General features: G+C 32.6%; 3 protein-coding genes across 6 annotated transcripts; 2 read left to right on the forward strand and 1 right to left on the reverse strand.

Moving 5' to 3' along the window:
* The first annotated feature begins 3,392 nt into the window (after positions 1-3,392).
* Positions 3,393-4,805, forward strand: LOC141690298 (uncharacterized). Of its 2 annotated transcripts, none has more exons than XM_074495027.1 (2): positions 3,393-4,286; positions 4,449-4,805. In XM_074495027.1, exons 1-2 carry the CDS (start codon positions 3,576-3,578, stop codon positions 4,560-4,562), a joined length of 825 nt encoding a protein of 274 aa, XP_074351128.1. In that variant the 5' UTR covers positions 3,393-3,575; the 3' UTR covers positions 4,563-4,805. The 2 variants fall into 2 exon arrangements, with proteins under 2 accessions (XP_074351128.1, XP_074351127.1); XM_074495026.1 differs by having other exon boundaries at positions 3,398-4,286; positions 4,446-4,805.
* A 5,866-nt stretch (positions 4,806-10,671) lies between these two features.
* LOC141692166 (uncharacterized) lies at positions 10,672-11,550 on the reverse strand. Its single transcript, XM_074496903.1, has 2 exons — positions 11,226-11,550; positions 10,672-10,879 (listed from the first exon to the last, which is right to left on the reverse strand). Exons 1-2 carry the CDS (start codon positions 11,388-11,390, stop codon positions 10,793-10,795), a joined length of 252 nt encoding a protein of 83 aa, XP_074353004.1. The 5' UTR covers positions 11,391-11,550; the 3' UTR covers positions 10,672-10,792.
* An 8,921-nt stretch (positions 11,551-20,471) lies between these two features.
* On the forward strand, positions 20,472-24,780 carry LOC141690310 (glutamate dehydrogenase B). 3 transcript variants are annotated; one of them, XM_074495042.1, is made up of 10 exons: positions 20,472-20,933; positions 22,257-22,398; positions 22,482-22,595; positions 22,812-23,033; positions 23,160-23,234; positions 23,368-23,484; positions 23,635-23,885; positions 23,990-24,065; positions 24,145-24,231; positions 24,335-24,780. In XM_074495042.1, the coding sequence occupies exons 2-10, from the start codon at positions 22,291-22,293 to the stop codon at positions 24,518-24,520; spliced, it is 1,236 nt and encodes a 411-aa protein (XP_074351143.1). In that variant the 5' UTR covers positions 20,472-20,933; positions 22,257-22,290; the 3' UTR covers positions 24,521-24,780. The 3 variants fall into 3 exon arrangements, with proteins under 3 accessions (XP_074351143.1, XP_074351142.1, XP_074351144.1); XM_074495041.1 differs by having other exon boundaries at positions 22,267-22,398; XM_074495043.1 differs by lacking the exon at positions 20,472-20,933 and adding an exon at positions 22,000-22,138 and having other exon boundaries at positions 22,267-22,398.
* The last annotated feature ends 1,927 nt before the right edge of the window (positions 24,781-26,707 follow it).

The following is a 26,707-nucleotide window of genomic DNA, read 5'->3' on the forward strand; positions in this document are numbered from 1 at the left end:
TCCTCCTTGTCTTATGCTCCCAATCAATTCCGTAGGTTACCATTAGTGATTGAAACTTTACGTTTAACCCGTACTTATGCCATATGCTTCAATTAGTCATAAACGTTATAGCGAAATGCTCGTATAGATGTCAGAGTTACAACTAAGAACGATATTTTTCGATATTTTTGTACTAGACTCTTGTTACAGACTTCACCGTGATGGATTTCATGTCTGTCTATGTACGTTACCTATGGCCTGTATCTGTCACAATCTCTTCTCTAATCAAATTAGGTTGCTGCTTTTTTGTCCACAATAATAATGCTATTATTATGGTCCACACGTAATTGCATTTTTGTTATTTAACAGTCTCCCCTTGTATTATTATTTTGTGACTTTTAATTTAACTGTTTCCATCTTTATCAATGGTAGTTTAGCTTAGATTGATTCTGCAAAACACCCATAAGCTCCAAACAATCCTTTATAATTTATTTTGTATTAGTAATTTAAACATTTATATATTGATATGTCGAAAGGAAGGGTAAGACTGTGTATATCGAGATTGAAGTTTGAACTTGTAGTGTAGCGACAATTTACTAGAAGGGAAGGGTAAGACTGCATATATCGGAATTCAGATCAAAATTAATCTCGAAAAAGCTACATATTGGTCATGATTTTACTTTACAAAAATAATACTCCCCTTCGTCCCTTTCAATTGTTATTATTTTTTCAATTGTTATCATTTTTGGGAGTGTGTTTGACACGCATTTTAAAATGAATAAAAAGTACTCCCTCCATCTCATATTACGTGTCTTCTTTGGATTTGTGTCGGTTAAATTGACTTAAATTTGACTAAAATTTATTAATAATTTATAATTGAACAAAATAAAAAAATTACATCACCGGAAAGTAGATTTAATCTACTTTAATCTATAATTTTTAGTTTTTTGAAATAATATACTAGTAATATTTAATCGTTAGTCAAAAGTTGATAAATTTGACTTTTATAATGTGACATATGAGATGAAGGGAGTACTTCCTCCCTTCCCCTGGGATGTATACGTGCACTGTTTGCATGTATTTCAATTCTTCTATAGAATATAGTTTCATAATGTTTTTTTTCAAAAAAAAAAATCAATAAAAGTTTAAACATAAAACATTTATTAAAAAAAAATTAAAAAAATATTATGGAATTATAATTTAAAAGAGTATTGAAAATCGTGCCGAAAAGTGATGTATAGAATTCAATGGGACAGAGGGAGTATAGTTTTATAATTTTTTTAAGAAAATTTATTTTTCTGAATAAAAGTATAAATATTCTATTTTTATTTAAAAAAAGGAAATTTTTGAAAAAAAATTATAAAATTATATTTTCTATTAATCTAAAAATAGTGCATGTATTTCAATTCTTCTATAGAATATAGTTTCATAATAATTTTTTTTAAAAAAAAATCAATAACAGTTTACACATAAAACATTTATTCAAAAAAAAATTAAAAAAAATATTATGGAATTATAATTTAAAAGAGTATTGAAAAGTGTGCCGAAAAATGATGTATAAAATTCAATGGGACAGAGGGAGTATAGTTTTATAATTTTTTAAGAAAATTTATTTTTCTGAATAAAAGTATAAACATTTTATTTTTATTCAAAAAAAAGGAAAATTTTGAAAAAAAATTATAAAATTATATTTTCTATTAATCTAAAAATGCGTGTTGAAAACTCTGTTAAATACGAAACAAACATGACTAGTTGTGTTTATTTTAGTGATTTAGTAATATTTTGATTGAAGTGTCGGTTGCTTTTATTTTTTATTGGCTAGCATAAACTTGAAGGTGACGCATGGGATATACTGTGCGTGTCTATATTTACACCCATACTATTTGTTAAAGCGTGGCACGCCCATTGTACGCAAAGTTTTGCAAGTAACAAAAAAGTATCTTCACAAGATGTTTTTGCTTTTTCGGACAAAAATGTTGAATTTTTCTTTGTCCTAGTATTAGATTTATACTGTTCGACTCTTGTTTCGATCTAGTCAAATTAAGTTTTTCGGATAACTTATATGATTTACATTGTTCGACTCTTGTTCCGATCTTTTCGAATTAACTCGTCCAATTGACTCATATCGAAAAGCGTCCAAATGACTGGTACGATTTATACTGTTCGATCCTTGTTCTGATCGTATCTAATTAACTAGCGTAAATGACATGTATGATTTATTATGTTCAACCCTTGTTCCGATCGTGTTTAATTAACTCAAATGACTCGTATTGAAAAGAACGCGTTGATCGTTAAATCTATGATATATTATAATAACCGGAATGAGATATAATTTGGTTCAACGGTTATTCCCTAATTTTGGTTATTAAAAAAATAAATAAATAGTGTTAATATGGCTTATAACCTTACAAATGAGTATTTGTACTTGGGACGACAGAAACCACTTGAGCTATCCAACCGCACTCTACTAAACTATTAACTTAAACGACTAGATATAGTATACTTGTTCTACTGAACTAGGACCACAAGTTATCCTGTTATTTTTATTATAAATTTATAGTTATTATATATTTATATAAATATTTTAAAAATATAATATGAAGGGATAAATAAAAAAAATTAAATATTAACGGGAACCCGAACAGCGCACGGGATTTAAACTAAGTAAATTAAAACATTTTTGCTAAATACATTTGTTTTCTGGAAAATAAAAATTATGAAGTTGGGCATGAGACAAGTGTACAAGTATTTGCAAGATACTAGAGCATGGACACTTGTATGGCTTTCACTTTCATCCTTTTCATCTTTTCTTTTTCTCCTTCAAACAGCTCATATCAACTATCAAGTATACTCTTCCAAGCAATTTACACTTTGAAACCATCTTCTCATAGAAGTTTAATTTCAATATTTTACAAGAACATATTATAAGCATTTAACTTGCTTTCATCTTATCCTGCAACATGTGATATACTAGTGTTAAGCATCCAGAAACAGTCCAACAACAGAGTCTTTAGAACCAATCCTTACTCCTACATTATAATTTAAACTATTGCTCATCTTTATCCACATCAACAATAAACCAATGAAAGTTGCATGTACCCCTCGCACCCCTTGCGGGAGGTCAACTACATAACCAAAAGCATGTATAAAACGAGATTCGGTACACAGATCGATTGTTGGAGCATATGATGTAGTCACAAAAACACAAACTAAGACGATTTTGCGGTTTTTTTATACTGCAGTTTACGTTTGTCAGGGAACGGTATCTTGACCGTATATAAAATTATAAACATATATTAAAAGCAATATTTTTTGAAGTTTGAAGTAAGATGTCTTCCTAGTGGTCCCATCTGTCCACCTATTAGAATTTAGAAAAGTAAACCTCTCAAATTCACATTAATATCTTCCAAGACAGTAGCTACAATCTTCACTCCAAGAGCAAAAGGACACCTTTGAGGTGGCCTCCTCCTTGTGAAGTGAAGTTGCACACAACACTTCATGAAAGCCACCTTCATTGAATTCAATAATTCATCACAAGTCCTCAAAACCCAAGTTTAGATCCACCCTATAAATATACTTGTACTCTCTAACTTTCTATGCTAAAAATGGATCTTGATGAGTGGGAGTTCATTTCTGATGATGCCTTTCTTGAGTTATATGAGGATGAGGGCCAAAAATTCTTTCCAAGAACTTATGTGAAAGACTCTTCTAAGAGTGTTTTCAACCGCTATTTTGATGATACCTCATCTTCAAAATCCCAACAATTTGTCGAAAAAACAGACCTGCCTAGACTACCAAAACAACTTGTTCCTTTCCCAGTTGAGTTTCAGCCAAATACTCAAGAAAACCATGATCAAGAACATGTGAAACAAGTCATTATTGAGGATTCTAGTGAGACTCGTCTCGTGGTAAACGCGATCACTGAGGAAATCAAGTCTCCGGCTTCATTAAAAGTTGATCAAGACTTTGTACCAAGGGTTGTGTTCAAGAAAATGAATGAAAATGATTATGGGATTGATATCAAAGTGGAGTCACCGAAGTCTGGTAGCAGGGGAGTAGTGCCTCAGATCGAGGCGAATAAGTTTCAGTTTGAGGAGACACCTGATGATCAGACAGTTGAAACAATGACTAAGAAAGATCAAGAACATGATGCTGTCAACATGTGGAAATGGAGCTTAACTGGCGTAGGAGCTATATGTTCTTTTGGTGTTGCTGCTGCTGCTACCATTTGTATCATCATTCTTGGAAACAGTCAGCAACAGCGAAAACATCAAAAGCTTCAGTTCAAGATCTATGCTGATGACAAGGTTAGTGAATTTTCTACAAACATCAGTTACTAAACTTTGTAAGTTGTACACAAGGGAGGGATGAGGATCGGATCTGAGTTCATTTCAACACCGCGGATATGCCTGGACCATTAGGCTATATCGGATTAAGTTAACTAACTCAATTTATATTTTTTACAGAAGATCAAGGAAGTGGTTAATCAGACAAGCAGATTGAATGATGCAATGTCAGCAGCTAGAGGACTTCCCATTGCAAGAGCTCACATAACATATGGCGGTTACTATGATGGTTTCTAAACCGATCTTCTCGATAAATATGTCACTCTGTGCCTAAATAATGTATAAAATTATGTATATAGAATCTGCATATCTTCTGCAACTTGTTCAGTTTAGATCACTTGTTCTGCAAATAGTCTCTTTTAGAAGCATGAGGTGGTTGCTTATCAGTTGCAACTTATTTTGTGTTGTATTGAGCTTCTGCTGGAATTGATTAGTGATTGTAAGGAAGCACCATTAGGTAATGTAAGATTTTTATCTTAACGTGCTCGTTTCAAAGTACAATTATCACATTTATCGCGATATTTACAAACATCTGGAAGCTCAAACCCGCAAGATCAGATACTAATCTGGAAACACAATTTTTAAATGAGAAAGAAGAGATTTCAAACCATACGCAAGCAAAAAATTGACAGATGCTAAAATTCTAACCGAATATAGATATTTTAGCAAGCTTTGATAGGGAAAGAAAGGGACTGATTTAACAAACCAACCCAAATTTTAATTTTATTGCAGAAATGATATTTTTAAGTGCCTTCTGTGATCTGTCTTGTGTCCCCAAACCTTCTGTCTTCTGGTTGGTTGTTGTTCATCTGATGATCTGAACTTGTTCCCTCAGTTCTTCGAGTAGCAAGGTGAGTAAGCAAATCCTCATCGCGCTTAACATTGTCACTGGTTCAACGTGAGAGCTTTAGTCCGATTTCTGGTTATGCTAGCTAACTACTGAAATGAGTAAAATTTCATTGACAGAACTCATTGTAATTTCCTCAGTAGAAATACTCGCGTAACTTGAAAAGACTCGACTCCTCAATCAAATTCTGATACAAAGTTTTTCTTGTCAGGTGAATTAGTACATAGCAATCAACTATCACTACCATATTAATCACTAGAATGGCACAACCTGAAAGCCATATTTTTAGTAGTAGTCTTCTTTATCTAATAATTCTCGAGGAACACGAGAATCAAACGCAAAACGATATTGTATAACTTCAATTTGGTCTCTACCTGAGATATTTATTTGTTTGAACTAAAGAAAATAACATCAAGGCCAAATAGCATTATCCAAAACGAATCAAACATATCAATATGTCTTGTTCAGAGGTCAAGTATGAGAATGGAGATAAGCATGCAACATTACTTTTGGCATGATTCAGAATATATAATAAGAAAACACAATGCATTGAACATCTAAAATAAATTTCAGTACTACAGATAGATGTATAGCTGGGAGAATTATCTTGTTTTGTACTACAGATACCTTGGCAATAGAAATATCAGTACAGCTCCTATGCGTAAACTTAGAATTAATCAGATTAAGGCAGTGATTACTATCTTAGATGCCTAGAAAAATTTGACACGCGACTACTGGACACGACTTAAGCCTGTAACGTGTTGTGACAGCATCGCTGAGAGGGTCCGAGGGCAGAGCAATTCACCCTGGATTTAGTACAGATTCGGTGTAGACAAATTGTCGATCCACATTAAGATTTACTGTTTTACGAGTACTACTCTAGGCTCGGATTAGTTACTGTTGTTTGGTTTCTAACAACCATAACTTAAGGAACTATTATCCTTATCATGTATTCTAGTTCTGCTTTGGCCTTTTGAGTCCAGAAAAGCTGCAAAGCCTATTTTTTGCAAGTAAAAGAAGAGAAACAGCATCAAGGCCAAATAGCATTATCCAAAAGGAATCAAACATATCAATATGTCTTGTTCAGAGGTCAAGTATGAGAATGGAGGTCAAGTAAAAAGCTTATTTCCCAACATAATAAGAAAACACAATGCATTGAACATCTAAAATAAATTAAGATTACAAAAAGATAAGTTAAATAGCAATATCAGCAAGATAATAATGTGTACTTCTTTTCGTCTCTTCAATGTTGTCTCCTGCCTTCTCTTTGATGTCTTCGATTTCCTCTCTTGTTGCCTGTAGAGCAGTTACCATCGAAGCCACGAACAGGCTTCTTAGAATATTTTCTAAAAGAAACAACCAACTTCTCATTACTTGTCGCATCTTCAACTTGTTCACCCTCTGGCTCTTCATGGTCCAGTGTCTTTGTAAACTCTAGTTCACAATCAGTCTCGATTAAAGACACAGCCTTCTTTGGCCTCGCTTCAACAATATTGAGGCAATAAGTCTGATTTTCATGATTTACCCTAATAGTATCTCCAGTAGTAACACATGCAAAGCCTTTCAAGATTTTTTCCATGGATTCTCTCTGATTCGAAAGATTCATGATAAATTCAGTACTATGTGGTTGTATTTTCAACAATGTGCCTCTCGGAAGAGTAGCACACTCAAAGTTAGCAAGCTGACCTTTTTGTAACAGTAAACTATTCATCATCCAGTTAGGAAGATACACATTACCCTCGTCTTCAATATACTCTAGAACTCCACAATGCGAGTATTTACACACCAAGGGGTTTATGATCTTAAAAGCATTAGGGTATTCAAAATTTCTCATGGATATGACTGCCTCAAGAGCAGATTTAGGCATCATAATTTTGTTACCATCTTCACAATCAAACTTGTTTATATGCGAGAATGGATAACATCGATAATGTAAACTAGGCTTTGATTTATCATCCCTGAAACGAGGCTTTGATCTGTCACCATCCTTGTTTCCTTGATCATGCATATCGTAGTTGAAGTTAGGCCTCGATGATCTATCACGAGCTTTTCTTCCATGATCCTGCATGTAGCTAGGCTTGGACGATAGATCACGAGCCTTTTTACGATGATCAGACTTGTCAGCATCTAGGTTTTCTACCCACCGAATAAATTGAGCAAGATGTACTCGTAAATCCTTGTACACTATCTTAACAGGCTTTATAATTTTGTTGAAGTCCGAAAAGGGAAGACATTGAGGGGGAGAGCTAGGCTTTACAATCCTTGTACTAGGTTTTGATGCATAACAAGGAGCATGCAGAGACCTTGATTTAGATGTATAACAAGCTTTTGATGAAGGAGCATGCAGAGATCTTGATTTAGACGTATAACAAGCTTTTGATGAAGGAACATGCAGAGATCTTGATCTCGAATAACAAGCTTTTGGTGAAGGAGCATCTAGAGACCTTGATCTTCTAGCCATTGCTTGAAATTTGTGTGAGAAGGTGGATGATGAAACTGAAGAAGCATGTCTGAGGAGTTCATGTATTTATAAGAAAGGAGTTATATGAAACAAATTTGTGTTAGGATTTTAATTTTTTAAAGTACTTGATCAAGCAACTACAGTATAAAGAAACTTAGATATAATTGAATTTGAATCTTATATTATAGAATTAGAATTTAAAAAAAATATATAAATAGAATTAGGATTTGTATTTGTATTTATTCGAAAGCAGGTAATATTTTTATTTTTTTATCGTAGGTAACCCGCAGCCGCTACCCTTTGGGTGCGCACTGCGTGAGCCCGTACGTGAACCAAGGTAAACCGCATTTAAGCGACAGACTCTGACTCAGGAGGCATAATCATAAATTCTCCTCCCGTGGGATTCGAACATGTGACCAAGAGGACAATTTTCCTCTCTTTAACCAACTGAGCCAACCCTTGCGGGCAAAGCAGGTAATATTTGAATACACTTCTGTAGAAAATCTCAATATTGCCCTCTGTTTAATTTGATTGTGAACAGTGAACCAGTCTGATTATTACAGTTTTAATGATGTTTATACGAATATCTAAAAGCTCAAACCTGCAGTATGTTACCAATAGAAAATGTTTTAAATTAAATTTCAGAACTGAGGTTTAAAATTTGGGAGAGAGAATTTTTGATTTGAGCAATAAGTCATGTTTCTTATATAATCAGAGTTTGTCATGCGGTTTATAGTTTCACGTGATTTACAGGCTATTGCAGAGTATTGCTTGAACTTGAACATCTGGATTGTACTCGGTGCGCATCCCAAGAATAGCGGCTGCGGGTCCTTTATGATAAAAAAAATCATGATACAACAAAAACTCAATGCATTGAAAATCTGAAATATATTAAAATAGCAAAATATAATCAAACCGCATCTACGTTTCGCGATTATCGTCAAAATCCGGAAAACCGGTTTTGAGTGAATATGTATTAAGAAAAAGCCCAAACTTTTCAGAGTGGGCTGAAACCTGTTATGGCATTTAGATAGGAAATAGTTTGGGCTGCCAGCTTTGAATGACCTGTTATGATATAACTGTGAGATTGATTTTGATCTCCTGTCCTGCATAATCACATGGTGTATTGAATTAGGATTTTAAAGGATTTTTTTTCATTTACAAAATCTGGTGATATTTAATCAGAATTTTAAATTATGCTTAAAATTTTGAAGGTATTTAACTGGGATTATTTAAAATCCATTAAAATCTGATGGTATTCATATGCTGACGGATTTTTTTGTACTTCATAAAATGATGGATTTTGTGGCATTATTTAAGGTATTTTATGGTTTTTGAAATCCCATCATAATTCATGAGAGTTTGAAGGATTGTATTTAAATCCTAAAGACTTTTCATCAACTATACGACATTTTATCTAGAATCCGCGTAAAATTAAAATCTGATATAATCCATTAAAACTCGGGTCTTGCACCAAAATACCCACCATTTTGAAAAATCTACCTATTGGCGGGATGTTCCGCCTTTTTTACCCACTGCATACGCATGTGGGGGATGCGAATTTAATTTTTAAAATTTTAACAAAGAATACGCATGTTCAACATGCGTATTCACTTTTTGTTTTTTTATGAATACGCATGTTGAACAAGCGTATTCTTTGTAAAATCAAAAGTGAATACGCATGTTCAACATACGTATTCTTTGTTAAAATTAAAATGGCTGTATACGCATCTCTGAAATGCGTATTTCGTGGGTATTTTGGGCGGTTCGCACGCATCTGGGCATTTTGGCAGTTGAAGGTGGAAACTGGTGTATTTTGGGCATTTTTTCATAAAACTCATGAATTATACATTAAAATCCTAATTCAATACACCCCGTTAGGTTCATTTGTATTTTATGTACGGAGAATATGGAGAATAGGAAGTCTAATATTTTAAGATATTTAACTTCATATGAGGGGTCTTTTAACTTTGTTTTCTTTGTAATTTGGGACAGACGGAGTAATTTGCTAAACATTTTTTATCAAACAAAGGAAAAAGAAGTTGTCTGGCCTGCATTGACGCAGTAATCTGCAGATCACTCATTTGTCTTCTCCGATTAAGCTCAAGATCACTCGTTTGTCTTCTCCGATTAAGCTCAAAATAGACATTAAGCCACCGACAATATTAGTTATCATCACCATATATATACAAGAGCTAAGTTAAAAATCACAACTGATGGCTTTTCAGTTAAGTAGCTAGGATAAATTATTGTTTTCATTTTGTTTTGATATATGTAAATAATGATATGGAATAACTACATTCCGGGGTCGTCGTAAGTAATTTACACTACAAGAAAAACATGTTTTTTTAATTAATGAATCGGAATAAAATGTCGTATTGAAACGCTTTTTGAAAGCATGTATTACAATAGTTAGGGAGATTTTGACATAGGAAAATGTTATTTCCAGAGCTATTTCTTTATATCCAGAGCAACATGAGTGTGAGAAGACAAAACTGTCCTCCCTGCATTTACAATCAAAGCCCTGAAAAATATTAATGTAAGGGTAATTTGGTCTTTTCGCATTATTTTGCTCTGGAAACAAAAAAAGAACTCTGAAAATAACATTTCCCTTAACATAATGCAACAATACTCAATTACTATTACACTAGTCGAAAGTTAGTGTTACAATAAAAATGCTGGAGTTGCAATTGTAACGCTCACAATCAGAAGATTCCCAAAAGTGTTATAATTAGTAGCAATTATAACGCTCACAAACGCAACGCACTTTACTATTATAATAGCTCTGTTATAACAGATTTAAGGTCTATTGTAACATCAGAGAGGAGAGCGTTACAATTGACCATCTATGACGTAGTGGAAAAATTCTATAATCATTAGAAAATACCTCATTTGTGTTTGATTTCATGAAACAAAGAATTCAATCTGTTAGTTAGTACGTTTAATTTAATTTGTTACCCAAAATCGCAAACAGCTAATTGCAAATTAGAACCGATTGTAATTTCAAAATTCAATGTACAAACTACAAAGATAATATGTGCACTGCAAGATAAGCTCTGCTTGATTTCATAAACTGGAGCTTAAACATTATACATGCAACTGGAACAAAAAAGAACTAGGTTCATCCTTAATTACATGAGTTTATTAGACTAAGCTCACTCAACTTGAAACTCCAGATCTGAGAGCTTTCCACAGATACTTTCCACTTGCCATGTCAACAAATACCCAGAATCCATTTTGCATCATCTGTTTATCAAACAACATATATTTAGTTAAAAATCATGTTATTAATCTTATTAACGGGGTTGAAATTTTATGATTCAAACGAACCTCGGTTGTTCATCATATTAAGTAAAAGTTCATCTAAAATCTTAAGATACCATAGAACTCAGCAGAATAGAATCTTATGTTATTCGACGGTATAAATTACTTCCACCAACATTATTAGAATCATTAATTTGTTAATCGGACACCAAGATTTCAACTCAAGTTAACATAAACGAGAACACGAGACATTGTTGTATTGTATATGATAAGTAACCGGTTCATCTAAAACGTATCAGAACAAAAACAGTATAAATGATGATCATACCTTCGTGATATTGTGTTCTTGTCGATCATTTTCCGAGCCCTTAACATCTTCAGAATCCTCAGAGAACAAAGAATCAGTAGCTGCACTAGTGCCAACAGATTTCCATGCAACAAACCCTGCCAAAATCACCGAGAAGAACACCAGAAAGAACCTCATGGGACACATCTTCAGACAACTTAAGAAAAATGGATCAGTGCTAATCAAAGTTTAGCAGGTATAATTGCTTTATCTTTTGCTTTTGAATGGGTTAGGCAGCTAGCGATGAAGATGCTTTAAAGAATACGTACGTTAAGATAAATCCTAGTGATTAAAATATTTATATACAAATAGTTTTAAACGCGTGTTTTGGTTAGGTTTTTGGATTTTTTGCTTTTACCAGGTCTAAAAGATGGCTGGTGCCTAGTGGCAACCAACTCTTGTTTGAAAATTTAGTTGGTGTAATGCTTACTTTTTGTTTTACGATACTTGTCAACGAATAGATATGAACTATTATGCAGAAGTGTTATCTAGAAAACTCGGCACTAGGTCAATTTTTAGCACTATGCTTCATTTTGACTTCTCTTTTTGCTGAAATTTTTAAATTTTAAAGTGACTGGTTACTCAGATCGTCATCGGGTTCGATTTAGATTGTAATATCGATTTCCATTCTTCACACCTTAATATTTAAACGAATGTTATATCATGTGTTCATGGGCACACAATAAGCGTGAAAATTTATAAATATAATTCATTTTAATTGGTTTTTTCTTTTAAAAGTGATGGACTCCTGCATACACAAAAAGATACCAATTAAAATGGTTAAAATTTATAAATTTTTGCGTTTAATGTGTGCTCATAAGAACATGGTAAAAAACTGATATTTAAATATCGTAACATAAAGTAGTAAACAAATATTGTACGGTTGAGGGGAGTGGTAAAGAGTATAAGATCTTGTTCGAAATTTATTCTGGCACCGTAAAATTTTAAAGCGAACGGCTATTTAACAAAAAATACATATGTTAGTTGTTTATTTGGTGGTTTATGTTTTTAGCTTACAACTTGTATTCGGATTGTTCAAAAATATTATCAAGGGTGAGTGTTAAAAAATATAATATATTATTAAAATGACTGATTACTTAGTAATCTTGTTATTAAATTTTAATATATTTTAAATCACTTGATTACTTAACATGGTATCAGTGTTTTGGTTAACCCGGAGGTTGCTTAACATCAAGAAAACATATAGCTTGGGCCTTTGCGGAGAGTGATCCATTTGTGCCTTCTGTTTGTGGACTTTAATTCCCAATCAGGCCCAATAACGAGCAAGATTTGGACAATTTGCAAGTCTTGGACTTGTCACTAATTTTAATCAAAAGCGTTAAATATCCGCGGAAAGGAAAAAAAAAATATTTAATCAAAATCGTTAAAATATTAAATATTACGACTGAGGTGAGTGTGCTTATTGGCACATGATAAAAAAACTGATATTTAAATATTGTAATATAAAGTAGTAGAAAAAAATCTTACGACTGATGATAGTGTTAAACAGTATAAGATCTTGTTTGTTTCTTCTTCTACCACTTTAAAATTTTAGACCGACTAATTACTTAACAAAATATACATATGTTGTTATTTATTTATTTTTATTTTTTTGCTCCGGCTCCGGAGGTATAATCATATGTTGTTTATTTAGTGGTTTATGTTTTTAGCTTTCAACTTGCATTCAGATTGTTCAATTATACTGTTGAGGGTAAGTGTTAAAAAATATAAAATCTTATTAAAGCGACTGATTACTTAGTGATCTTATTACTAAATCTAAATATACCCGGAGGTCGCTTAACGTCTTCTGGTCTTCGGTGCTTGATATATGCCAAGTAAAACAGAAGTGGTCTCTCGGTTACGGTGTATGTTATAGCGGCACGGACATGTGAAGATGGGCATATTATGATATCAATTAGCCAGATATGTTTTTTGAAGATTTGGCATGCCTTTTTACTATTTTTTTATTTTTTACTATTCTTTTTTATATTTGCAATATTAAGAAATAACAAATATCATTCTAAAATATTTACATATATTTGAATATTCAAAAATTTATTAATATAAATGAGCATTCTGATAATATTTGGTTGTTAATATCGATTAACTTTAATTTTGTATTCAAGTTTACTCTATACTAGTATAATTATTATATTTTAGATTTTATTATATTTAATCGATAAATGACATATCATTTAGACATGTCTTTTGACAAAAATCATATCTATAGACATACCTTTAGGTAATCTCGTGACAGGTACTCTATTCTCAGGCGTCGCCGTCGAAATAACATTTTGGATAGTGCAGAGAAAGAAAATATATAGTTTGGGCCTTTGGTTGTGATCCGTTCTGCTTGTGGACTTATAATTCCCAATCCGGCCCAATAACGAGCAAGACTTGGACTACTAGCAAGTCTTTGACTTGTCACAACTTTAATCAAAGACGTCCTCCTTGGTCATTCCTCAATAACTCTTATTCTCTGCGTCCCGGCCAATTGTTTATAATTGGTTTGAACACCGAAATTAAGAAATATTTATAAAATAGTGAAAAAGAAAAAGAAAATAAGTGAAGTAGTGAGACCCATTAATTTTTAATATATAAAAATATATTAGTGGAGTAAAAGTAGTGTGAAAATGAAAAAAAATAGGAAAGTGGTGGGACTCATTTACTATTTTTGGTAAGTTTTGAAATGTAAAGAATTGGATGGAACATCCAAAAAAAAAGTGTAAAGAAATGAGTGGGACAGAAAAATGTATCTAATATAATGTTCTAAAATTATTAGATTTTTATTTTAAGGATCCAGATTAAAGAGTTTTTTTCTTCTGCTATAAATATTCACGGAAATGACTTTTTCCTTTCCGTTATAAATATCCGCGAAAAGGATAAAAAAAATCTTTAATCTGATTTATTAAAATATAGATCAGCCGTCCTTGAAGTTTGTTATTTAAACGATTTCCGTCACCCAATTTTCAGGAACCCGATTGTCACGGACCAGTACCCTTTAATATTATCCCAAGCTGATCAAACAAGATATTTCTGTTTTGTTAGTTAAACACTCGGGCACGTTCGTTTTATCTTTGATAATGTTTAAATTTTCGACATCCCGTAAAAGAAGCGATACCCCTACAAACAGGTACTACGGAAACAAGAAAACAAGATAATGTATACTAGTATACTGCTGCAATGCGAACAATAATAGTGTAGTTGCATCATCTTGTCGTTTTGGTTGCAGATAGAGGTCTTTCAAGTCTTTTTTTAAATTACATTAGTCTCCCTTGCCATGTTATTGTGCTTACCCATGCAAAACACGTAATCAAAAATATATTTGAGAATTGATGAACGAAAATATGGGTCAATGTACCTTGAATCACGTGTAAAAGTTAAACTGGATGAGTAAATTAGGACGGAATGAGTAGTACAGATTAACAAAAGTATGTAATATACGCAGCCTCCTCAAACCCTAAGAAAAGCTCTCTCAACTTTTCTTTTTTCTAGCCGCCGTTCGGAGTTTCTGTCGGTTTTCACCGGTGGAAAGTTCCAAATCATTTATTTTCCTTACTTTGTTCGTGTTTTTCAATAATACTCCTCCCCGGATAAGGATTTTTATCGTTCAAAATTACATTTTTGTTTGATAAAATATTTGTTGGGTGAGATTTGTTCCCAATTTATTTGGGTTTTGTTTATTCTCTCCTTATGAGAGTTTGGTGTGTTTTTGGTGTGTTTTGGTGTGATTCGATGTTCAGGACGTTAGATCTGCAGGATTTTCAGAGGTTTGATTCAGTGATAAAGATTTATATGGGATTGTAATTACGATTGATAGCTCAAACCGATTTTGGTGAATGCGATACATATGTATATATTAATTTCAACAAATCGTTTGATTGTGTTTTCATAAAGACTAGATTAATCAGCGATATGATCTATTTTATGTTTGTTCGACTCGATTGTTCTTGTAGATGCCGTATGACTTTTCATTATTAAATTAATTCTGATTTTTTTTTCAAAAAAAACAAAAGTATGTAATATTATTATTCAAGCTTTATTGACTCGAATTCTCCGAGTCTTTAATTAAGCTCACATCTTCTTTTAAGTAGTGGTATCAACTTGTACGTTTGAAAAAGCTAATGGCAAAGCTTCTAAAAAGACACTTTCAGATATATCAATTTTCCAGTGCGTCATATTCATTTTTTTATATATTTTTTTTCATTTGACACGTGTTTTAAAATTATTATAAAGTTTAATTCTATATTTTATTTTTAAAATTTTATTTTTCTGTATAAAAATTTAAATATTATATTTTTATTTAAAAGAAAATATATTTAAAATTATTTAGGGAATAAAATGTTGGATCTCCATCCCCCAATATAAAGAAGCTAGAGAGACAAAAAGAGTAAGAGGGTATTTAATAGTCATTTTGAATAAATTTTTGAGTTGTGATTTGTGAAATGATTAAAAAAATAGTGGATTAAGAAAAACATATCTTCATTCTTATTACTCAAAATCCAAGCGGACATTTTTTTTGTTATTAATAAAAAAATTACAACAATCGGTTATTTGTGCGTACTAGGTAATTCCTAAAAGCAAACCAGGTGAACCAAGTTAAACCGAATTTATGCGATAAATCACGTGAATCAAGGTAAATCGAATTTAAGCAACAAACCACGTGAATCAAGGTAAACCGAATTTAAGCAACAGACTTTGACTTATGAGACATAATTATAAATTTCCCATCAAAAGGATAATTATTATTTAGCAAAAAAAAAAAAAGGATAATTATCCCATCTCTGCGTACTGGTTTATTGGCAGGTTTATTCTTAACAAGAACCTAAAAGAATAGCATAGTTTTTTATGTCTTAGAGGGGTGTATTCAATTGTGATTTTGAAAGATTTTTATGGATTTTAGACATAATGGGGTATTCAATTTAAATTTTAAATAATCCTTTAAAATCTGAAGGTATTCAACAAGGATTGAAAAAAGTCTTTTAAAATCTGAGTGTATTCAATTTAGATTTTAAAAAGTCAATCAAAATTTGTTGGTATTCAATTTGGATTTTAAAAAATCCATCAAAATCTGATGGTATTCAAAAGTCCATGAATTTTCTTTTATTTAAAAAAATTGTGGATTTTGATGGATTTGCTAGTACATTTTTAATATCTTGAAATCTCTTCAAAATACATGAGATTTTGATGGATTTCTAAAAAATTCTACAAAATCTGCAAGACTCTACAAGATTTTGGATCAACTCCATCAAAATCCACAAAGAATTGAAATCAACAAAAAAAATTAAAATCCGTAAATTATTACCAATCCTTTAAAATCTGAAATAAATACACCTCGTTAGAATCACAACAAGAAAGAAATTGGAAGGATAATGTGATGCATTTGATGAAATGGAATCAGAGTATTGTTCCAAAGATGAAAAGAATCATAGTGATATTCCAATGGTGGAATCTTAAAGATTCTGAGACGACATTCCATGACAACAAAAAAGATTCTTACTCTAGTGGGAAAAATAAGAACTAATGTTTCTTCTTTCTAACTCTTCATTGTCTTTGCATTACGAAATAACTCATATGTATTTGTCAATTTCTCTACTCCGTTCTTGAATTCGTTGAACTTCGTTATCAAATTTCCGTTTTAATATGTATTTATGCAAAAGACAAAAGCGAAATTATCAGTTTAAAGAATCATTCTTTTGACTATTAGGGGTCGTTTGGTTCGTGAAGTGGTATGGGGTTGGAATGAGAAATCGGGTTAAGATGGTATAGGGTTGAGGTATCATTCTCGATATCACGTGTTTGGTTGAGTGGTGGAATGAATATATTTAATTAAAATATTATTAATTTATTATTTTTTATAAATTTAAAAAATTAATAAAATTTGAATTTTATATTGTTTTGATTTATCGATTTAATTTTGTATTACATATTTACATAGAATTATATTCAAAATGAAAAATATATTTGATTCCTAATATCCATGTTTCATACCCATCTCCCCGCTAGGGTATCAAAAACCCATACCTTGGGGGTTTGAGATATAAGTTTGGAGGATTGAATTTCAGAACCAAACATCAGATATGGATTTGGAATGATCAAAACCATACCTCATATCTGAAAAGCCTGAACCAAACGACCCCTAAGGGATATAAGTATTATATCACTATTTTTAGGAAAATTTTATATCCAGAACAATATTTTTAGTTCCCGAGTAAAATTTATTGAAAAGACAAAAGTGTCCTCGTGTTAGCATAATAATAAAAAGCAAATAAAAAATAATGAGGGTATTTGAATATTTTCAATATTTTTTGTTCTGAAAGTTAAGTTTTTGCTCTGGAAATAACACTATCTTATTTTTAAGTGTTCCGATCATCGGACATGAATTAACAACTTAATACTCCCTCTCTCTCATTCAATTCTCTACATCACTTTTTGGTACGTTTTTCAATACCCATTCAAAGTATAACTACATTATATTTTTTTAATTTTTTTTGTATAAAAGTTTTATGTTTAAACTTTTGTTTAAAAAAAAATAAAAAAACATTACGAAAATATATTTTATAGAGATCTCGAAATACGTGCGAATAGTAACCATAGTGAAATCAACGGGACGGAGGGAGAATGGTACACCGCAATTTTGAGGTTAAAATCTAAACAGTGACGAAATCAAGATTAGAAATGACCCGTGTCAGTACAAAATTTTAAAAAATTATTCGGTGATTCAAGATTAATCGGAACTCAAAAAAAAAATTGTACTAATTTTACGGATGAACATGATTTAAGACGAAAAAAATGTTAATTTTTCCGTCTCCGTCGGGTTTCGACCCGGGTCGGGCAAATAATTGAGGACATTGTATTCTAGAATATAAGTACGATGTGCTTGTTCTATGCATTTTAGGTTAGCTCAGCTGCCCATTTACATTAAGATGTAGGTATAATTGGAACGAATAATAAGGACGATAGGACCATTTTTCCATTAGTACAAATGGAAGAAAGTATCTAGTGTCCTAGTAGTAAAAACTAAAATGTATGAGTGTTTGATTTTGAGGTTGAAGAGGAAGCAAACATTTTAGAGGATCACCGTCTATAAAGCTTGTAAAACTCGTTAAATCGAATCTACTCGATTATATCTCCAAAATCCAAGTAACTGGCCAGTTTTTAGCATTCGTTTTCGGTATTCGAGTAATCGGTTGAGTATTCGCATAAATCTGAATCCGTTGAACTCCAATTACTGAGTATTCGTTAGATTACACGTTTGAGTTGACCGATTTTCAGAACACTAAATACTCGCATTTTTCTGGTTCTCGTAGGGTGATCTGCACTCAAAATTTGTTTCGAAAAAAATTGTCAGCAAGAAGAAAGGAAAAACAATTTAGTGATCCATTAATATATTGATATTCTCATTATACAATTTTTTGTCAATTATTTCGACAACCTTTTTATTTCTACAATCCTATTATATTTATACTAAATTATACTCCCTCCATCCCTTTCGATTATTTACATTTTTGAGAGAGTGTCCGACACGCATTTTAAGGTGCATATAAAGTATAGTTCGGTAACTTTTTTTTTACAATTTTTTGTCAAGTATTTGGACAACCTTTTTATTTGTACTATCCTATAATAATATACTAAATTATACTCCTTCCGTCCCCCTCAATTCTTTACACTGGGGATGGGGCTCGGCACGCACTTTAATACTCTTATTAAATGTAGTTACATAAATGTTTTTTTTTAATTTTTTTTTCTTCTAAATAAAATATAATATTCAAACTTTTATACAAAAAAAGAAAAATTTAAAAATAAATTATGGAAATATACTTTATAGTTGTCTTAAAATGCGTGTCAAGCATCTGAAAAAAACCGTAAAGAAATGAGGGGGACAGAAGTAGTATTAATTATAACAGATTCTGAAAATGCTATCTAGAATTAGAACAAAAAATAACATGTATCACATAGAAAAGATGCAAATGGTGTAAAATAAGAAGGAACAAATGCAAATATGCAATAATGATAACGAAAGATATGGTGGGATTAGCGTGGGAGTCACTTAGCTCCAAAAGGATTAGCCATTTTGTCCTCATTCTCTCATTTTTATCTATTTTATAAGGTTGTTCAATTTGCAACATATGGAATATTATAAGATAAGAGAATCATGTAAAAATAAGAGTAAATTATATGTAAAGAAACCATAATATTTTTGGAGAATAAAAAAATGTTGTAAACATCTCCAACACTATTTATTATACATTTTCTTTGCTTTCTATCGACAAAATCTGTCATCATACACTGTTTGTTATACATTTTCTTTGCTGCTAATTACTATCGACAAAATCTATAATTATGTCCTACACATTATACACTTTTTTTGCTACTAATGGATAATAGCAAAGAAAAGAAAACATAAAATTTTATAAGGTTGTTCAATTTGCAACATATGAAAAATTACAAGGTAAGAGAATCATCTAAAAATAGAGTAAATTATATGTAAAAAGACCATAATTTTTTTTGGAGAATAAAAAAATGTTGTAAACATCTCCAACACTATTTATTATACATTTTCTTTGCTTTCTATCGACCAAATCTGTAGTCATGCACTGTTTGTTATACATTTTCTTTGCTGCTAATTACTATCGACAAAATTTATAATTATGCCCTACTTATTATACACTTTCTTTGCTATTACTCGATAATAGCACATAAAAGAAAATATAAAATTTTATAAGGTTGTTCAATTTGCAACATATGGAATATTACAAGGTAAGAGGATCATCCAAAAACAAGAGTAAATAATATGTAAAAAAGAAAACATAAAATTTTCGGAGAATAAAAATGGCGTATACATCTAAACAAAATTTGTAATCATGCACTATTTGTTACACATTTTCGTTGCTACCGATCGACAAAATCTGCAGTCGTGCGTTGTTTATTACATATTTTCTTTACTATTAATTACTATCGACATAATTTATAGTTATGCGATACTCATTATACACTTTCTTTGCTACTACTGAATAATATCAAAGAAATGTATATCGTATGAGTTCGCTTGAATGTTGTCTTTGTACATCGTCACAAAAACGATTGAAATGTTAAGATTACAGTGTTTGTACATCAGTACATCATCACAAAAGCGATTAAAAATGTAAAAATTAAAGTGTTCAAGACCCTTAGTAGACAATTACAATTCTAAATAGAAACTCTTTCCTCAAATAATCAAATACTTATGCATTGATGCAAGTCCTAACGCAAGCAAAAGAGTTGTGTGTCAAACAGAAACAGAGCAAGTGTGGTTAGGAAGAAGGATAGTGGAAGTCTGAGGAGGTTTATATTCTGTGTCGGAAATGATCAGTACCTAATGGTGCCTAGCGACGTCACTCGATCCGCACTTGTTCCATTTATATTCTTCACTGCAAACACTCTCTCTTATTCATCCTCCCACTAGATATCGATATCTCGAATTCTCTCTACCTCTGCAGCTCTGCAATATTCATGCATAAGAAAGCTCGAGAATATAATATTTATGTAGATTTACGAGCATCATTCGATTCTTGTTTCAGGCCTACTTATTCTAGTACCAGTGTATAAATTTGTAGTTTCGGGTTTGAGAACCTTGTACTTACCATTCACTAAGGAGTTCTGATCATCAATCATCTCTGACAAGAAACTCTTCGTTGGATTTTCGATAAGGTAACTTCAGATATGACATTGTTTTAATCTCTCTTCCTGCATTTTGTTTCACAATGATGTGAACTGTGATTAATTGCATGATTGCCATACTGTATATGCAATTTTACGTGTTAATAGAAGGGGAAGGGAACGACCTGAACGTGTATATGCAATTTTACGTGTTAATAGAAGGGGAAGGGAACGACCTGAACGTGTAGGAGACGAGGAGATCCTGCACACATAGGATAAAAATATGAGAAAATTACTGCAGGTTGTGTTAGATTTTAAATTAGGCCTTAGTTTAAAGGATCACGAGGGAGTATTATAAAATTCTCGGATGATAATAATATTGTTGAATAGTCTTCTTGTAGAGTTTATCAGGATAATGTCAAAGTTCCCAACCTATATTAAGTAGCATAGAAGAAAAGTCTGTTACTTGGTTACTAGGGTGCTGTCTCCATGTAGACTCCATGTATATGAAAATGTCTGCATCAGAATTTATACCTCAAAGTCCAATTCAACATATTTAACTTGATCCTGACAGATAGATGTATAGCTGGGAGAATTATCTTGTTTTGTACTACAGATACCTTGGCAATAGAAATATCAGTACAGCTCCTACGCGTAAACTTAGAATTAATCAGATTAAGGCAGTAATTACTATCTTAGATTCCTAGAAAAAATTGGCACGCGACTACTGGAAACGACTTAAGCCTGTAAGGTATCGTGACAGCATTGCTAAGAGGGCCCGAGAGCAGGGCTCTTCACCCCGGATTTAGTACAGATTTGGTGTAGACAAATTGTCGATCCACATTAGCTGAAGTTAGTTGCTGTTATTTGGTTTGTAACAGACATAACTCAAGGAACTATAATGCTTATGCAGCATACTTATCATGTTTAGGGAAAATATTAGAATTCTAGTTCTGTTTTGGCCTTTCGAGTCCAGAAAAGCTGCAAAGCCTAAAAGAAGAGAAATCGCAAAGCCTAACTTCCACAGCAGCCTCTAGTATTATTTATATTAGTAATTAGGCATGCCTAAAATTGTCACAAGAAGAAGATGAGGGACACAAAATAGAAATTTTCATTGACCTGTTTTTAAAGACTATTTTGGCTAAGATTGACATGTGTTATCTGTGTAATATTACTCATTTCATCTAGTTTGACATTGTCACAACCTCTCCATGTTCCATCCAGCTCACCTGTGACCTGTCTATAAATATTTGATTGTAAGAGACGTTTCTCCGCATCTTACTCGAAGTTACATTTGTTTATAGAAGCAAATTATTACAAGCTTGCATTAAGTTCCACGATCTAAATACAATAGTAAGAAGTCTAAATTTCTAGTTCCGATCAGGCTGCTCAGACTGCTCTTCTGAAGATGAATGCATTGGTTGCCACCAACAGAAATTTCAAGCTAGCAGCTCGCTTGTTGGGGCTGGACTCAAAGCTCGAAAAGAGTTTACTTATCCCATTTAGGGAAATCAAGGTTGGTGCTACAATAGCAGATTTTTTGGAGTTTAACCACAACTTTGTTGTTTATATCTTGCTCACATGAACACAAAATTGCAGGTGGAATGTACCATACCTAAAGACGATGGCACTCTAGCGTCTTTTGTAGGATTCAGGGTTCAACATGACAATGCTCGAGGTCCCATGAAGGGAGGAATTAGATACCATCCAGAGGTAATTTTCCAGGGGAAAATGAGGTTTTGTCACCGAACTTCATTCTTCTTGTTTCTCTGTATATTTCTGATAAATTGTCGAATTTGTGTTCATGTGTTCTAAATCGGTCACATTCTATTTGGTTGAGTAATGCAGGTCATTACCTGCCTGTCATCGGTCTTGAAGTACAAATTTAAGTATCATTCTGAATCTAATTGGGTTGACGAATGTTTGTAGGTTGATCCTGATGAGGTGAATGCTTTAGCACAACTTATGACATGGAAAACAGCAGTAGCTAACATACCTTATGGCGGTGCTAAAGGAGGGATTGGATGTAATCCGGGGGAGCTGAGCATTTCTGAGCTAGAACGACTAACCAGAGTTTTTACGCAAAAGATACATGATCTAATTGGGATCCATACAGATGTTCCTGCACCTGATATGGGAACAAATCCACAGGTCTGCAGAATTAGTTTTTGCTAAGATATTCAAATAATGCGCCTTAAAGTATTTGCATCAAGCTAATTTTGGTCAAGGTTTATGATTGTTGAAATTAATAATTTTTATTTCCTTGTGGCTAAGCAGACAATGGCATGGATACTAGATGAATACTCAAAGTTTCATGGCTACTCACCAGCAGTAGTAACTGGAAAACCTATAGTAAGCATCCAAGAATACTGCATTCTTATAATTTACATATTAACATCTTCATCTTTCTTTGAAGTTCTTATTTGCCGCGGCTAATAAAACAAAAACTGGTTTACTAACAAAAACAGCTGTTTGTTCATATCAGGATCTTGGTGGATCCCTAGGTAGAGATGCTGCTACCGGAAGGGGAGTGCTATTTGCAACAGAAGCCTTACTCAATGAGCACGGAAAGAGCATTTCTGGACAACGATTCGTTATACAGGTTAGTTACTGATTAAACGTAAGAGATTGGTTATTGGTTAAGATCTACAGGACAGATTGCAGTTGCAATACCCCATTGTTAGCAAAGAAGTCTAAGAAGAGAATATAGTTAGTGAACATATCATGCTAATGAATTTTACTCGTTTCTCAGGGATTCGGGAATGTAGGTTCCTGGGCTGCTCAATTCATACATGAAAAGGGTGGAAAAGTTGTTGCAGTAAGTGATATAACTGGTGCAATCAAGAACAGTAAAGGCCTTGACATTCCAAACCTAGTCAAGCACGTCAAAGAAAATCGTGGAGTGAAAGGTTTCCATGGTGGAGATTCAATTGATGCCAATTCAATCTTGGTGGAAGACTGTGATGTTCTTATCCCTGCAGCACTCGGGGGGGTGATCAATAGGTTCTTATCTAACAAGCTTGTTCTCTCATTCTCTTATTGTCACCACAATATCAATTAAAAAGGAAAACAAGGATGCCTTATTGTTCATTTTTGTCTATATGAAGGGAGAATGCAAATGATATCACAGCCAAATTCATTATTGAAGCGGCTAACCACCCAACTGATCCCGAGGCTGATGAGGTTAGTTCATGTCTGAAGTCCGAAGTTGTACACAAATTATAAATTCATACAGTGGCATGACCAGTGTCCTAATCTACAGATCTTGAAAAAGAAAGGCGTCGTTATTCTACCTGACATCCTTGCTAATGGCGGAGGAGTCACAGTTAGCTATTTTGAGTGGGTTCAGGTATGTTATTTCTCTTCACAAGAATGCAGCATTACACTGCCCTGGTTTCTTGTTACATTGCTATCCTCTTATACTGATTGTGGCCATTTTTCGTACCTCATAGAACATACAAGGATTTATGTGGACCGAGGACAAAGTGAACACAGAGCTCAAGACTTACATGACCAATGGGTTCAAAGATGTCAAAGAGATGTGCAAAACACACAGCTGTGATCTCCGTATGGGAGCTTTTACCCTTGGAGTTAATCGCGTAGCTCGGGCTACAGTCCTTCGAGGCTGGGAAGCTTGAGGACTCACTGCTTTAAATAAAGAGAAGACCTTGTCTGTATTTCTGCAGTTCTTCTCTAGATTCATGCATGCATTGTAGTCCAACAGAAGGTTTAATGATGTTAAACTCTGGTTTAACATTACTGTGAATCTCTGTTTTTCATTCATTTTGTAATTTCCTAATGGCTTCCATTAGATAAGGGAAGTATCAAGCATCCATCACTTGTAACACATTTGCCAATTTTCTACCTAATTCTATTGTGGTGATTGTTTTCCCAGTCATATGCTTATGATCTTTGTCAAAAACATAACATTTCTAACAAAGCAACAGCCCATATGCTTATGATCTTTTTCGAAAACATATTGATAATTCTGTTTCTTCCCCGGTCAACTCCTTTCTTTCCTCGAGCTCGAGCACAGTACACGTGACACGAGTTGTGTGGTTAAACGTAGTGTGGGTTCTTTTGCAAAACAAACATGATACAAAATGAAAGTATACGAAAAAATTAAATATTTTAATAAATTTATTTAAATTATATGAATATATATATTTTACATATAATTTTATAAAAGATAGATACAAAATAAATTTCATAGGACTTGACCATGAGTCTTTTTCTATAAATGAAAGTCTTTTCCAAAATTCTCATCTAATTCATGATTTTGTATGGCTTATTGATCGGGGAGTCAATTAGTTAAAATTTAATATTTTAAAAAAAATATTGTAATTTAAAGTTACACGACATATCACATACACGAAATGAATATATTAACAAAGAAAACATTACTAATTTGTAATAAACAGATCCGGATGAACGTCATTTAGTAATTTAAATCAACTAATTTAAATCTGATCATTTTCATTTAGTAATAAACAGTTTATCCCATAAGTGGGTTAGTCGCTGCTTGAAGAAATGGCGGTACGTCATCAGATCCATAAACTAATTGTAGATAATCAATATGGGGTGATTTAAAATTTGACGAGAGTATTCAGAATACGATAAATTATGTCGAACAAGAATGGTATGTACTACTCCTAGATGAACGGATATTAAGTAAAGCAGAACTAAAAAGATAGGAATCTGGTTGAACAATGATAACTCAAGAGATTCAAGGTACTCCGAAGGTATGATACGAGACATAGATGTCAAAGAAAATTTTCTGATAGTATGGCATAAGGAAAGAATAAACGTTATATGTGATTAGACGCCAAGGAAAGCATTGCGCTCAGTTTCGTATGAGAACTCCTTAAAATCAAAATAAATGATGATATGGGTTAAAAATATGTCGGTGATGCCTCCAGGTTAGTGTACTTTCTTTAAAATGGTAAAAGATCTTCGCTCGATAAACATCCTCGATTGTGATTCAAGGAAAATAAAATATGGTGATAAGTTTGTGGGTCAGTCATATTCAGTCGAGATTTTCTCCTTAATTCGAGTAATCTCGAGAACGTTAGAAATCGAATACGCCATGGTTCAGTATATCATTTGCAGATGGACGAGGAGATTAAAAGAACGATTAATTAAAGAGCTTGGAATGCGATTAGAAGCGATTATGAACTAAGTTAACAAAATAGAGAAACATGTGGTAATGAGGTTCAATAACCGGTAGCTATTACAAACGTTCATGAGCACGAATTACTAGAATTACGAAGAAAGGATAATTAGTAAGAATTACGCTAGTCCTTTTGAGACAGTAAAATAGTCAGGATAAGTGTAAGTAAGTTGGTTTCACCGACACGCTTTTAGCAGATTCACAAGGTATTTATACGTGTACACTCAAGAAGAATAATTTAGCTCCATTATATATAAAATGGAGACTTGAGTTGAATTATATGAGCATCGGATGGATTATGATGCCAATAAGAGGCTGTTAAGTAGTGAGTGATGCTGCGAGTAAAAGTTTATGAAAAGTTGTAGGGTTGAAAGATCAACCTGAGAAAGTGGAAGTGAGATACTTGAATATATCATTATCTGATCCTTGGTATGATTCTGGGGACAAAATCCTTTTAAGGGGGGAACGATGTAACATCTGGGATATCGCGTGTAATTATTTTTATTAATAAGTAATTCTTATATGATTATTATGTGATTTTTGATGAATTATCTGATGATTGGTGTGAATATGTGAATGCTTATATGTGATACAATATAAGTTTGTTAATTTTATTATGACTAGAATAAAATATAGATAATTATGGTATTTTTCT

The sequence above is a fragment of the Apium graveolens genome, chromosome 10 (assembly GCF_009905375.1).
Source record: "Apium graveolens cultivar Ventura chromosome 10, ASM990537v1, whole genome shotgun sequence".
Classification (NCBI taxonomy): domain Eukaryota; kingdom Viridiplantae; phylum Streptophyta; class Magnoliopsida; order Apiales; family Apiaceae; genus Apium; species Apium graveolens.

Coding starts and splice junctions, on each gene's coding strand:
- LOC141690310 (XM_074495042.1), top strand. CDS start 22,291: ATGAATGCATTGGTTGCCACCAACAGAAATTTCAAGCTAGCAGCTCGC. Junction 22,399..22,481: donor TCCCATTTAGGGAAATCAAG/GTTGGTGCTACA, acceptor ACAAAATTGCAG/GTGGAATGTACCATACCTAA. Junction 23,886..23,989: donor CTCGGGGGGGTGATCAATAG/GTTCTTATCTAA, acceptor GTCTATATGAAG/GGAGAATGCAAATGATATCA.
- LOC141690298 (XM_074495026.1), top strand. CDS start 3,576: ATGCTAAAAATGGATCTTGATGAGTGGGAGTTCATTTCTGATGATGCC. Junction 4,287..4,445: donor AGATCTATGCTGATGACAAG/GTTAGTGAATTT, acceptor TATTTTTTACAG/AAGATCAAGGAAGTGGTTAA.
- LOC141692166 (XM_074496903.1), bottom strand. CDS start 11,390: ATGTGTCCCATGAGGTTCTTTCTGGTGTTCTTCTCGGTGATTTTGGCA. Junction 10,880..11,225: donor AAGAACACAATATCACGAAG/GTATGATCATCA, acceptor TTTGATAAACAG/ATGATGCAAAATGGATTCTG.